The 15,081-nt window shown below is 46.1% G+C and overlaps 1 protein-coding gene across 1 annotated transcript in view; it reads left to right on the forward strand.

Moving 5' to 3' along the window:
• KCNAB1 (potassium voltage-gated channel subfamily A regulatory beta subunit 1) overlaps nucleotides 1–15,081 on the forward strand; it is a 160,832-nt gene that overhangs the window by 113,808 nt on the left and 31,943 nt on the right. Inside the window, exons 4-6 of the mRNA XM_053390342.1 lie at nucleotides 8,588–8,667; nucleotides 9,547–9,591; nucleotides 10,170–10,214. Coding sequence (XP_053246317.1) covers nucleotides 8,588–8,667; nucleotides 9,547–9,591; nucleotides 10,170–10,214 — 170 coding nt within the window. The remainder of the gene's footprint in view (nucleotides 1–8,587; nucleotides 8,668–9,546; nucleotides 9,592–10,169; nucleotides 10,215–15,081) is intronic.

Below are 15,081 nucleotides of genomic sequence, written 5' to 3' on the forward strand. Positions count from 1 at the left end.
TTAAACATGTTCCTGAAAAGAAAAGATACCTGTGGACCACTGACAGGGATATGAAGAATACATTTTGAGGTCAGGGCAGTGAGGAGCAGTGAGGAACCTGATTCACAATTCAGCTCCAACATGGGCTCAGTCGATAACCTCAGGCACCAGCTACAAATTACTATGAACACAAGACCTCTCCTACTGGCAACGTATCTCCAGTAGTGTCTGGTTACACAGATAACATGGTATTATCTTCGTTGTTTCTTAGGCACTCCTCTCCACACTTTTCTATGTTCTCTAAGTTATGCTAAAACAGTGGTTAAGAGGCTACAATCCTAGACACATTTTTTCCTGGGAGTGAGTCCCATTGAATTCAATGGAACATTTCTCAGCAGGATTGCACTGCCCATTTCTTACATTCGCGTTGTAAGGTTAGCTTGCCGAAACTGGCCTCTTTTTATCTCCGTGACATCGGCCTGTGATGGTGGGCAACAGGGTCCAAGCTGTTGACATTTGATAGCTACTCCAAGCTGGTAAATACATTGTTTTTCTTGCTTGAAGATGAGCTGAAGTGAGGTTATAAGGGAGAAGACCTATGAGGGGACTTTTCTCGGCTCAGGGTGGGAGAGGCTGCTAAGCAGATCTTTCGGCGGGTGGCAACATGCTAGAGGACAGAGCTGAGTGTGCTACACAGCCTATCCTGCCCCTCCTAACCTGGCTTGCTGCTTCAGATGTGCGAGAAGTGAGAGTCAACTGCCAGTCTAGGTGGCTGCTGTCCACCAAGGAACGGGACCATATGTCCTTCACATAATCCCTTACGCTGGCCCTGCTTCTACAATATTTCAAAATGGTGTACTGGACACAAGAAAGGCGCTTGCCCCCATCAGTATTCCAGCTGTGTATCACTAAAGCAAGCATAGGGGATATGCAGCCTTCCAGATGTTTCTCCCATCATTCCTGACCGCTGGCCTTGCTGGCAGTGGTGGCAGACATCAGGCAGGGTACAGAAAGAGCAAAGTAAAGTGGTACCTCGGGTTAAGTACTTAATTCGTTCCGGAGGTCCATTCTTAACCTGAAACTGTTCTTAACCTGAGGTACCACTTTAGCTAATGGGGCCTCCTGCTGCCGCTGCACGATTTCTGTTCTCATCCTGAGGTAAAGTTCTTAACCTGAGGTACTACTTCCGGGTTAGCGGAGTCTGTAACCTGAAGCATCTGTAACCCAAGGTACCACTGTATATTTCTAGTTGGGTGAGTTCTTAAATCTCCGAAAGAAAAATAACAGTGTGTATTAATGAGTCCAACAACTGGGGGCAGGTAGGGGTAAGTTCCTTCTTTGGGGAGCACTCCCCCCCCCAAAATGCTGGGTGGGTTTTCATGTGTATTTCATTGCAACATGGCAAATATTAAGGAAGGGCCAAGGTCTGTGCTCTCCCAAATATTCTGGACTTTACTCCCTGGTGCAACTCCTGTTGAGAGACACAGTGCTTCCCAAAGACTTTAGAAGTGCCTTGGAGATTTGGATGGTGGGTTCTGTGTTTTGAGGGTCACTTAGATGAGTGATTGAAATAAAGCAACACACAGCTGCCTCTCCTGACTGCTCTACTCAATAATCAGTGCAGCTTCAGAACTCACTTGTATTGGACTGAAAAGAAACCACAACAAAGAATTTAGAATAGGGGAATTTGTCGTTTATTTTTTGCTCTAAGCACAATTCCTGCCATTGTTGTTGCAATCTTAACAGTGGGGAGTAGGCCCCACTGAACATACTAGGACCTCTGAGTACACATGTATAGAATGTATAGGCTCTATTTCTTTTTAATTCAGAGCACTGGCACTTCAACACTGTGCAACTTACAAGAGCCCTTTGAAGACCCCTGCAAAATTCTGGCAGATGTTCCCCGTAGTGGGAATATTCCAGTCCATTGGAGCGTTCACTACACTATTCAGTGTCTCCTTTGGGACACATGTAGATTAGAGCCCTATGTTGTTTTCCAAAATAAGCCTGCTCGGCTGCAAAAATGAAGAGTGGCAGAGCACTGTGTAGCAATGGAGGAAAGAAACTGTGCCTGCAAGTGTTGGTGAAATAAATTGTGCCGCTGAGAAGCCCTCACAATGATTTCTAATAATGGTGACAAGAAGTGGGGAATGTGTAGTTAATAGGCTCTGTAGCAGCAGCATTGGAGATATATAGCTGCCATTATTATTTTATTATTATTATTATTGCCAAATTTAAATTTACACCTTTACAAAAATTATTGAATTGATTCCATCCTATGAGCTAATTTACTGAACTAAGTCCATGCTATTTTATAAACTGTTTCCTGGTTTTACAGGACACTTGGGATGAGCTTCCATTGTTCTGCTTATCCTTTTAATTTATACCTGTTATGAATTGCCTCAGTCTCAGCTGAGTGGTATGTGAGACTTCAGGCACTCACGCAGGGTTTGTGTTTCTTTTGGAAAATTAGGTACAATTGAGGCTATAGTGTCTTTATGACGTATGGTTTATTTACATATACATGCAACCTAGAGACTTCAAGAGAGGGGCTAGCAGCAGCAGCAGCAGCCCAGAACACGCCAGCTTATTCCATAGTAGCAGCATCAGCATCCCTTCTTTGCAACCTCTCTTGCTCTGCAGGGAACATCCCAGCTTAACCTCTCTGCTTCCTGGTTCCATCATTCCTGGCTCACACTCCATAGCTTCTAGGGATAGGCTTTCCTTTTCTAACACAGGGAGATGCCTCACATTTGCATTCTCATATCCTTTGATCCTGTGTTGTGTGAATACCTAATATTTTGATGCTCTGAACCCCCTAATTGTTTATCCCAATCCCAGGAGGTCACCTCACAAAGAAGTCTTTCTGACTTCATTAACATTTGCTGATTTGGCTAGGATTGCAATGTCCAACACACAACCTGGGAAGTTTACCTAATTAACTAGCATTTTTACAGAGTCTTATCAGTGAGTCCATCACACCTCTGACTACCCCTAGCATACACTTGGGTCTGGCTATTCCTGGTTCCAACATGCAAGTTCTAATTAAACCCTAACATTTGTCAAACTCAAGCTTTCAGCACCCACTCTAAAGAGAACTTGCCTCTGTAGATCAAAGACACAATCTTTTGCAGCCGGATAGTTTTATTCTTATCATTATTACAATGCAGTCTTCCTGGTGATTCCACCCCAGCAGATAAGGTAAAAGGCCAGAAACACAAAAGGTGACTGAGAGGCTGTTTCCCCTGATGCAGTTCTTTGGTTATGCCAACACAGTAATGGACTAAAATGAAGGCTTCACCAAGGGCATTATGGCAGCACATTCCCTTAAGAGGAGATTACTTTGAGTCCTTAAACAAGGCACCCGTATTGACGTTCGGCAACATGCAATTTTATTTAATGTGACCAATCAATGCACTAATGGCCTGTCAACCCCCAATTTTAAGCCTTAACTAGAGGTGTAAAAAAAAAAAGACATTTAAGAATGAGTTTTCCCTGTCATCTCCTATAGTTAAGCTATCTTCTTCTGATCAATATTTTAAATTATTTCAAAGAAGCAATAGTGACACGGAAGTGCCATTTGAAGAACATTTAAATGCAGGAGAATGTCAAGGAAAAAAACCCTGCTACATGGAGATATTTCTTTTCCTTCCACAAATTGTCCAAGACTTGTTTTATTCGCTGCATATAAGAGAGGTTATATGCAGTGGGGAAAGACAATGACTGATTACAGGACTAATCCAGTAAGTGGAACACTGTGACAGGAGGAAATGCTGCAGGGAGTGAAATAAAGTGCCAAAATCTTAGGCAGCCACAAATGACTTTTACAAGCACTTTGTCACCTGCAGGCTGTTTTATGTCTAAGTTTTAAGAGTGAAGCCAGCCTTCACCAACCTGATAGACTTCAAATGTTTTGAACTACAACTCCCATCAGCCCCAGCCAGCTGGCTGAGGCTGATGGGAGTTGTAGTCCAAGACACTTAGAAGCCACCAAGTTAATGAAGGCTGTGTTTGGCAATAGAAATAACGAGCGCTTTCTCTGTAACTTTGCCTTCTGGGAGATCAGCTGCAGACATAACTGAAGCGATTGTGATTCAGCTGAAAACATCCCTAAGAGACACTTAGCCCAAGAATAGTCTTGGCACCTGAGACAGAAAATCAACATGGTGTTGTCATGATGATAAAGAAAGAATAATAAATACAAAATAGACCGTTTTCTGCTCCGATGTGGGGGTGCAAATATCCAGATTGTGGGGGTCAGGTGGGATTGCTATGCGGAATTATGAAATATGGATTCATTGACAATAATTTCTGATCAAATCCCACAAGCCTCTGCACCTCTGCCATTTTCTTTCTCTACGCCTGACAGGCACGTATAAGCATTCAAAACACAGGCCAGTTGCTACACCAGGCATCCTGGGTCATAAAGATATAAGGTAGCTTTGATGTAATTTGTTAAACTTTAGGGCCAGGAAGAGAGTTCACAAGGAGATGGTAAATATTCCCTTGCCATCCTTCCTTCCTTTCCTGCCTGTTTATGACCTCCGGGGTTTTGCTGAATGCATTCCTCCTTTAGTCCTGTTTTATTTACTCTCAGATATGTATGCATGCTCAAAGTAGTCTTTTGTAGTTAAAAAGATTTCTTCTGATCTGACTTTGTCCCACATGGGGTTTTTTTTAAAATGCTCAAAGGAAATATGATTGGTTCTTACAAACACTGTATATAAAGTTCTTTTGTGAATAAAACGACCTGGGCCAAGGTGTGGACGGATTATTATTGGCACTTCCTCCCAGAGTCTTGCTGGTCAAGCCTGGTGTGTATTTTATTAATCAGAGTCCAATCCTTCCTTGCTTTTGGAACGCAACACTCCTCTAGTGATATCTCTGAGGTGGACTTGTGCCGTTCCCCGGGGGGTCCACACGCTTCCTCTGGGCGACTCTGTTTTCCCAGGGCTCCTCCGGTTTCAGCAGAAGGTAAACACAGCGGAACAGAAGCAGGGTTGCCGAGTGTGCGTAATAAATCAGGCTTAACGCACGGTGTCTCCTTATCTTATTTTAAGTCTTTATTCCCGTAGCAAAAACAACAGTTATCACTCTCCTGGTGACAGAGCACACATGGTCGTTCCTCTCTCGCAACGGAGCAAAACACACACTGAGAGAAACACAGTAAAACACTCCCCTCAGTATTCTAAACCACGCCTCAGAATGTGAGACGTCACTCAGAACTTCTTAACCCTGTGAGTTCTGATCCTCTCTCCACACCCCCTCTCGAATCACGTTCTGAGAGGAGTTGTGAACACACATTTATAGACCTCTGAGTGTTCAACACTTTCCCCACTGCCTTCCACCCCTTCCTGGCATCGTTGTTAGGCACCTGTTGAACCTTCTCACAAATCTCAGGTTCGCACTGTGCGAAACCAACCCACGCATTTGTGACCTGAAACCTCTCAGGTGGAATTCCCTTTGTTGCCCAAGATGACCGCCTGGGCACAAACTGGGGTGCTCCTTCTGACCCACTGGGGCCAGCAAGTGCGTCTTCTTCATCAGGACTAACTCACCCTGCTTACTGGTACAGCCAGCTCTGCAAATGGACCTGGGACTCCTCATTCCAGTTGCAGCCCAGTTAGCCAAATGTTGTGAAATAAAGGAATGAATTGACAGCCCTTGAGGAGCCCTGCATTATTTTCCTTGAAATGAACCGCGATTTTCCACACCCTGGATTTTCTGGGTCATGGTGACATCAGGCATTGCATGGGGGTTGGACTAAAGGACCCATCCAACTCTACAATTCTATAGCTCTATGATAACTGACAGGTGCTTGGTCCCAACCAGCCATCAAGGGAGGAAATAAGAATCAGTCCTGCTGGCTGGATCCAGTCCCCAAACCCTGATCACAACATCACTCAGTCTGAGCAACAGTGAGTAGGGTAGGAGAAAGTTTCCATTTTGCCTCTTCAGTTGCCATTGTCACCATACCTGTGGAACTGCCAACAAAGAGGCGAGGGACCAGAGAATGTGTTTGGGACCTGTGGGTGCTGGGTATGGGGGGATTGGAAGATGTTGGAGACAGGTGAGGAGCCAGGACTTCTTTTTTGATCCAAGCGAGCAAGAAAGTTTGGAGCTTTGAAAAGGCACATTTCATTTTGCATCTGGCTTTCCAGTATTCCTAAGTTTGATTCTGAGCCCAGCTTGGGAGAGCTTTGCTGCCACGCCTTCGGGCAAAAACCACATGGGTTTATCTTGCTTACGGTGAGCAAGAGAGAGGCTGATTTTGGCTTGGTAGGTCAGGCTAGTTTTAGGCTCCTATCTGCACTTTACATTTAAAGCAGTATCATACTCCTTTAAACTGTCATGGCTTCCCCCAAAGAATCCTGGGAGCTGTAGTTTGTTATGAGTGTTAAGAGTGGTTTGGACACCCCTATTCCCCTCAATGACAAACCTAGGCAGCATCTTAAAAAGCAGAGACATCACCCTGCCAAGAAAGGTCCATATAGTTAAAGCTATGGTTTTCCCAGTAGTGATGTATGGAAGTGAGAGCTGGACCATCAAGAAGGCTGATCGCTGAAGAATTGATGCTTTTGAATTATGGTGCTGGAGGAGACTCTTGAGAGTCCCATGGACTCCAAGAAGATCAAACCTATCCATTCTTAAGGAAATCAGTCCTGAGTGCTCACTGGAAGGACAGATCCTGAAGCTGAGGCGACAATACTTTGGCCACCTCATGAGAAGAGAAGACTCCCTGGAAAAGACCCTGATGTTGGGAAAGATGGAGGGCACAAGGAGAAGAGGACGACAGAGGACAAGATGGTTGGATCGTGTTCTCAAAGCTACCAGCATGAGTTTGACCAATACACGGGAGGCAGTGGAAGACAGGAGTGCCTGGCATGCTCTGGTCCATGGCGTCACGAAGAGTCGGACACGACTAAATGACTAAACAACAACATTCCCCTCACAGAGCTTCAGTTATCTGAGTAACAACCACTCCATTTTCCTAGGGAATTTTGAGTATTGTAGCTCTGCTACACTTCCCAGATTTCTTTGGGAGAAACTATAACTGTCGGATAGGGACGCGGGTGGCGCTGTGGGTAAAAGCCTCAGCGCCTAGGGCTTGCCGATCGAAAGGTCAGCGGTTCGAATCCCCGTGGCGGGGTGCGCTCCCGTTGCTCGGTCCCAGCGCCTGCCAACCTAGCAGTTCGAAAGCACCCCCAGGTGCAAGTAGATAAATAGGGACCGCTTACTGGCGGGAAGGTAAACGGCGTTTCCGTGTGCGGCTCTGGCTCGCCAGATGCAGCTTTGTCACGCTGGCCACGTGACCCGGAAGTGTCTCCGGACAGCGCTGGCCCCCGGCCTCTTGAGTGAGATGGGCGCACAACCCTAGAGTCTGTCAAGACTGGCCCGTACGGGCAGAGGTACCTTTACCTTTACCTTTATAACTGTCGGATACAACACTGCAGATGGGGCCTGGTTGTAACAATGGGAAGAGATGGCACCAGTCCCAGAATAAAACTCTTATAAGGGAAGCGCTTCAAAAATGCTGGAGGCACTATGCACATTATAACTGCCTTATCCTTATCCTTATAACTGCCTTTCACCTGCAATGGAGAGATTTGTAATTGTTTTAAATGGTCATTTAAGTTTGCCTTTCCTGCCGCTAAAACAAGACGCCGTTTTGATGCAACTATAAAACAAGCAGCCTGGTTTTCATAATTTCCTTCTGACCAACTCTTTCATCATCATTATTGCAATGGTCAAGTTTCTTCAATCCCCTGAGCATTGTACTTCATATAATGGCAACGCTGATTCAGCTATGCTAGCTGGCATCATCATAGCCGGTCCTAAATAGGCTTGCAAAATAAAACATAACCATTTGTGACGTCTGTAATTACTGCTGTGGCTGCTAATGCTTGGTTTTTCAAATGTGTACTTGACTGCCCAACATGAAACTGTGGAAATAAATATGGATATATACTATTTTTGCTTTGCTGCAAAGGCCAAATTTACTTTGTGTCTTCAAAACACAAAGGAGAGCAGGAGACTCTTAATCTCAGGGTCGTGTGTCTGAGCCTCACATTGTGTGAAAGATTCCTGAATTCTGTAATCAGCCCTGATGCTTCTTACTTTTTTGGGGTGACAATTGCAGAGAAGGCTGGTTCCTTGGGGTGAATGGGGTGCTGCCCCACCCACTTCAGTCTGCTCTCACCAGCCCCAACTTCCCACCTTCTTACTGGGAACCTGTCCAGGGGGTACCATAGTTCTACCTGTCAGCTTCCTGCTCCTTAGTCTCAGTGTGGCCCATGTAGACTTCAGCAGCAAGGAAGAGGGGACGAACCATAACTAGTTGGCTCTGTCTGTCCAAATGAACACCAGCCACTACTGAGTAAATGGGAAATGGCAGTAGAAGCAGCAGCAGTTTTCTTTCCTGCGCTGCAAAACCCCTGGTCCATTCTCTATGGTTTAAAAATTGGGGTTTCCTTTGGGTGAAGTTCCTTGGTCCTTCTCTATGCAAACCCACGCTCTATTATGGGTAGTTTCTGCAGCACAGCGCAGTAGATGGTGATGCTACCTTTCGTGTTCTCTAGGACTAATGTCATGTCTCCCTTTCCCAAAGATTGCGGAACAGCTCATGACTATCGCATACGAGAGTGGAGTAAACCTGTTTGACACAGCAGAGGTGTATGCAGCTGGAAAGTAAGTATCTGTGCTTACTTTGTTGCTTCCAGTTAAAGAAACTAACTTGCAGCTCTGCTGCAGCACCTGGGCAGAACAGAAGACTTTAGCAAACATGCATGAGTCACAAGGGGCATTAGGATAAAATGGCCCTATGGCTGTCTGGTACTAACTTCTACCATGTGTTGATGTGCTAATTTCTCAGCTAAATATTTCAGCTGTGTTCTGGGTTTTTTAAAATAAATAAATTATTCCATCATACATAACATATTGTTATGAGTTGTAGGTGCTGGACACCCTTAAATACCTGCATCCAGTGGGTACTAGAATTTAATTAAGTCCATGAGTTCTAAAACATAGCTAAACCCTGTGTATTAGACTCATGTGTATTAGGCCAGACCCATGTGTATTGAAGCTGTGTACTAGACACTTCTAAATCATGTGATCAACATGTGTCAAAAGCTAATTAAGCCAAGCTGGTTCCTCTTGTAATGGTGTCGAAAACTCCCATCATCCCTGATCACTGGCTATGCTAGCCGAGGCTGATGGGAGTTGAAGTCTAACAATATCTGGAGGGCTGCAGGTTCTCCATCCCTGATTTAAAAGACATCTACCAAGTAGCATCAAGACTAGCTATTGTTGGTGATCCTTCAAGCTCAGAAGTGCCTATATACACAGTGGGGAGCAGATGAATTCTTTCAAAGCAGCATCAATGCTGACTTGCAATGCAATTGTGCGAATAACTCAAGCACTGATATTGTGAATGAATGAACAACTGAATGCAATAAATAGACCTGTAAAACGATAGCATAAAACGATAAACGAGTGTGGTACCATACTGTTATGTCCGAAAACATTTCTTCTGAATGGTGCATCTGGGTTTTTTTATTCCTCCCACAGGGCCGAGGTGATTTTGGGAAGCATAATAAAAAAGAAAGGCTGGAGGTAATGTAAAGATTTAAGCATTCAATTCTTGGTATGCAATGGTAGAATTGGGAGTACTAAATCAGGACTCACAGAGCTACTCTGAATCTTGGGCCTTTGCTTTACAAAGGATTGGCAAACCTGCCCTCAAATCAGGCCAACACTAGGCTAGTATTGAGATTCTTCTACTTTTCAGGCTGCTTAACCTCCTCCAAGTTGCTCTTTGCTGGTGTTATGTGGAAGAAGCGGCCGGCCCAGGAATGACTAGGGCAAAGGCAATTCAAGGGTCCTGGACATTTCCTGCAATGCCTGGTCCAAATCTGAATTAAGAAAAATAAGGACCTAGCTGCATTGTAAACCAGTAATGTGTACACACCCTTTGTGTGTGTGGGTCACAGTGCCAACATTCTGTCAGTTTCTGTATAGAGCTTGTTCTATAACTGCACAGTTTTGATGGAAGAGTTTTTATGATGTAAGAGCTATTGCTGTTTCCCTTTCGTCTTTATGGATGAATTTCAGGCGTGGCTGTATTAGGAAGGATGCAGTTACAAAAGAAATAATGGCCTGTTTTTCAATTTTTATGCGTTCTATTTGTTTAGGAGGTCAAGTCTGGTCATTACAACAAAACTCTACTGGGGAGGAAAGTAAGTTTCCTTTTAATCATTGTGTTGTAGAAAACATTTGTTATTAAAAGTAAAAAAGGTACCGCATGGCTTTGTACCATCAAAATGCATTTAGGTTGGTGAAACCAAGAAAGATAATTTGCTTTCTTTGAAGAGCCTTCGATTTTTAAACCTGAGAGCGGAGTTGGGAGCTATCCTAGGTAGCTTTCAGACTAAACGTTTCTTGAGCATTCATCCTAATTAGAAACCACTGGCTATTTAATGAGCATCCATTCTGATTCACAAGTGTGCTAGCTCACACTTGTAACTACAGTGGTACCTCAGGTTAAGTACTTAATTGGTTCCGGAGGTCCGTTCTTAACCTGAAACTGTTCTTAACCTGAAGCACCACTTTAGCTAATGGGGCCTCCTGCTGCCGCCGCACCGCCAGAGCACGATTTCTGTTCTCATCCTGAAGCAAAGTTCTTAACCTGAGGTGCTATTTCTGGGTTAGCGGAGTCTGTAACCTGAAGCGTATGTAACCTGAAGCATATGTAACCCGAGGTACCACTGTACATTTTCCCATCACTTTCTTAGCTTCTTCGTTCCACTTGCTATATCAGGGTTGGGCAGTACTATTTTTCTAGAAAAAGAGGGGCCAGAACTCACGATGAAGACCTCCTTCGTTCTCTTAGAATGGTAATGGCACCCACCTGAGAGGTGCCGGAACTGAGTTCTGGAAAGTTCCAGCTGGGAAAAAATCCCTGGTGAGGGAAACCTGTGACTCTGCAGATGTGGTTGGGCTTGGGTTACATCTCCCAACATCCCTGGCCATGTTTGCCCAACAACACCTGAAGGTTCCCCACCCTTGTGCTAAGTAATGTCTAGCACAGGGGTCGGCAACTTCCAGCCCATGGGCCACAAGCAGCCCACAGGGGTTGTTTAAACAGCCCATGAGTCACCCCCAAACCAAGGCCACCCACTTGGTGAATCCCCAAATGCTGCGCTAAACCAGCACAGCACGGAGCGGGGACTCACTTCTGCAGCGCCAGAAATTGCGTCTGCGCAAAGCCACTCCCCAACTAAGGGGGGGTTGCGGGCTCACGCCCCCATCCACATTCTCGTGGGGCTGGCGCCAGCCCCGCACAACTCAGGGATTCCCATTAGTATTCATCTTCTGCAGTGCCAGCCAATCGGCTGGCGCTGGGGGCGGGCCCACCTGAGGGCACTTAAGGTCAGGGCAGCCCTGGCTCGCCCCTTTTCCCTCCTTTGCAGCAGCCGTGCACACAGAGCGATCTCCGTGACAGTGAACAGGCCCAGGTGAGGTAAACCTTGCCAACCCCTGGTCTAGCATTTGCCAAGATAATTAGCACACTTATGAGGGAAGGTCAGCAGGCAAAAGGGAGGGGTACTAAACTTTTCTTATCGCCACCCAATTCTCTCCTTCAAATGACCCCCTTTAGGGAGCAGTGGGAGCAACTGACCCCAGGCCTTGCTGTGTGCCTCAAATCAATATTGGCATAGGTGCCAACTCCCTGGGCCCCTGAGCACCCACAAAATTCCCCATGAAAGGGCCGTGCACCCACAAATTTAGGTGCATGGCACCCATAGCCCCAGGCACCCACAGTCACTGGGCCAAGCTGACATTCCTGAATATTGGCAAATAGTATAGTGAAACTGAAGAGAAGGAAGTGGCTTCTGGGCCTCTCAGAGTATTCGAAGGGCCCTTTCCCCTCATAAAATTTCCCCTGTCAGCCTTAAGGGGTGGCTGGTGCCCATTGAGACTTGTGGGGCAGGAATCTGGGAGGGGGAGCCAGAGCCAATGACAAGCAGAGCCAACTAATTCTAGTTTTATCCTCATCCTCTTCCTTTATGAATTCTAAATGGGTAACATTCTTGAAGCACAGCATGCATCCATATGAACCTGCCCAGGCATTAAGGTCAGCTTCAGAGGCCTTGCTTGCAGAGCCCTATAAGATCTGCAAGATTGTCAGGCCCCAAAGACAGGGCCTTTTCAGTGGTTGCATCTGTGGGACTCCCAAAATACATATGTTCAGCTCCATCACTGCTGGATTTCAATGCACCCTGAAAACATGTTGTCAGAGGCTCAGGAGCAGAAGCACAGGGGAGAGAGCAAATAGAGAGCGGAGGAGAGGAATCCGAGGGGGGCGTAGGGGAGTATGACAGTGACCCGAGAGATTCCATGAGCTTCTCCAGCGAATCAGAAGATTCCCAGAAGGGGGCGCCGATGGTCAGGGCTAGGGGGGTCCCAGGGGGGACGCACCAGAAACAAGGGGCCAGCGGAGACTCCCAAGGGAGCAGCGGAGGATCAGGACCAGCTCCCCCACCAGAGCGCAGTGGGGGGGAAGAGTCACATGAGTCAGGACCAGCCTCTCCTCCAGCGGGGAGAGAAGATGAGTCAGGGCTGACCACGCCCCCATCGGAAAGTGGGGAAATGGAGGGAAGGTCAGGTCCAGCTAGCCTCCCCGAAGGAGGGAGCAGTGACACAAGTGTAACGGTCAGAAGGAAAGTGGGAGGCTGCGCGCGCGCGCCAAGTTCAAATGTGCAGGAGCGCGGGACAGCAGAAAACCCGGATTGGGAGCCAGGTCCTAAAGCCCGAAGGAGGGAGGGGGAAGAGTCAGGGGACTCAGCGTCAGAAGAGTCTAGGAAGGGTGAGACCCCGACTAGCAGGCGGACCCAGAGGAGGAAGGAACAGAGGAAGAGGTGGAGTAAGGCTAGAGTCTTAAACTGGTGTCAGGGGGGAGGAGATTCAGACGGAGCTTCGGCGGTCTAAGGTTAGAGACGTAGCGTTGCACGCTGCGCGTGTGGAAGTGAAACTGAACTTCAATAAAGACTTTTATACTAAAGAACGAAGCAGCGTTGGTCTTCTGTGAGCTGGGACCTCGGGCAGCGCTGACACATGTTTATTTTGTTTGTTTGTTTGTTTGTTTGTTTGTTTGTTTGTTTTTAATTTGTACGCCAGGTGGGACTTTTTCATGGCCTATATTGCTGCTGGTTTTTAAGCTGGTGGTTTTAAATTATTCTTTTTAGCTGTTTGAATTAATTTTATATTGAGTGTGGCACGCTTTTCATAGAATCTGAGAGTTGGAAGGGACCCCAAGGGTCATCTAGTCCAACCCCCTGCAATGCAGGAATCTCAGCTAAAGCATCCATGACAGATGGCCATCCAACCTCTGTTTAAAAACCTCCAAGGAAGGAAAGTCCACCACCTCTCATGTGAGTCTGTTCCACTGCTGAACAGCTCCTACTGTCAGAAAGTTTTTCCGATTGTTTAGTCGGAATCTCCTTTCTTGCAACTTGAAGCCATTGGTTTGAGTTCTAAAGCAGGAGAAGACAAGCGTGCTCCCTCCTCCATGTGGCAGCCCTTAAGATATCTGAAAATGGCTATCATATCTCCTCTCAATCTCCTCTTTTCCAGACTAAACATACCCAGTTGCTTCAAGCGCCCCTCATAAGACTTAGTTTCCAGACCCTTGATCATCTTGGTTGCCCTCCTCTGCACATGTTCCAGCTTGTCAACATCCTTCTTAAATTGTGGTGCCCAGAATTGGACACAGTATTCCAGGTGTGGTCTGACTAAGGCAGAATAGTAAAGGTAAAGGTACCCCTGTCCGACTCTAGGGTTGTGCGCCCATCTCACTTAAGAGGCCGGGGGCCAGCGCTGTCCGGAGACACTTCCGGGTCACGTGGCCAGCGTGACGAAGCTGCTCTGGCGAGCCAGCACCAGCGCAGCACACGGAAACGCCGTTTACCTTCCTGCTATAAAGCGGTACCTATTTATCTACTTGCACTTAGGGGTGCTTTTGAACTGCTAGGTGGGCAGGAGCTGGGACCGAAAGACGGGAGCTCACCCCGCTGCGGGGATTCGAACCGCCGACCATACGATCGGCAAGTCCTAGGCACTGAGGTTTTACCCACAGCGCCCTTGATCTGGATGCTGTACTTCTGTTGATGCGGCCTAGAATAGCATTAGATCTTTTTGCTGCTGCATCACACTGTTGACTCATGTTAGGTTTGTGGTCCACCAAGACCCCTAGATCCTTTTCACGTGTACTGCTAGTAAGCCAGGTGTCCCACATCCTATATTTGTGCATCTGGTTCTTCCTGCCTAAGTGCAGAACCTTACATTTGTCCCTATTGAAATTCATTTTGTTAGCTTGCACCCAGTTCTCCAATCTGTTATGGTCATTTTGAATCCTGATTCTACCTTCTGCAGCATTAGCTACCCCTCCCAGTTTGGTGTCATCTGCAAATTTGATGAGCATCCCCTCAATTCCTTCATCCAAGCCATTTATAAAATGTTTTAACTGCTGTTTTAACACGATGGTGTTTTATTGCAATTGTGTTATTTTCCCCTTTTCTTTTTTTCATGTAAGCCAACTTGAGAGGGCTTTTCCCTATGAGGTAGCCTAGAAAGATTTAAATTACGTGCATACATACATACATACATACATACATGAAATTGCAATTCTCCACACAGTTAGGCTGCTTAACAGACCATTTGAATCAATTTCAGCAATCTAAATGGGTGCAGGATTGCAGGCATAATAAAGATATATATAAATAGCCTCCCATTCGTTCCTCCAAACTCAGCTAAAAAAGTGTGCATACTGCATAATGTTCAGCAGTAAGGAGGAAATAATATTCAGCCTTTGCCAAAAATGGCAGCATTTTATTTAATGTCAGAAAGTTAAAAATATCTTCCTGTGACCCCTGAGGCATAAGCTCAGATCACTCCCTGTAGTAAGACCAGGTCAAAAAGACCATCTTGTTTAAAATAAAATGTGACCACCTCTTTCTCTCTCTCCCCACGTTGGCCTAAATAGAAGAGAAAAATTTATTTCCCTCTGTTCACAGGAACTCCGTACAAATTTCGCTGGCTAAAATT

This window comes from Podarcis raffonei, chromosome 5, assembly GCF_027172205.1.
Source record: "Podarcis raffonei isolate rPodRaf1 chromosome 5, rPodRaf1.pri, whole genome shotgun sequence".
NCBI lineage: Eukaryota > Metazoa > Chordata > Lepidosauria > Squamata > Lacertidae > Podarcis > Podarcis raffonei.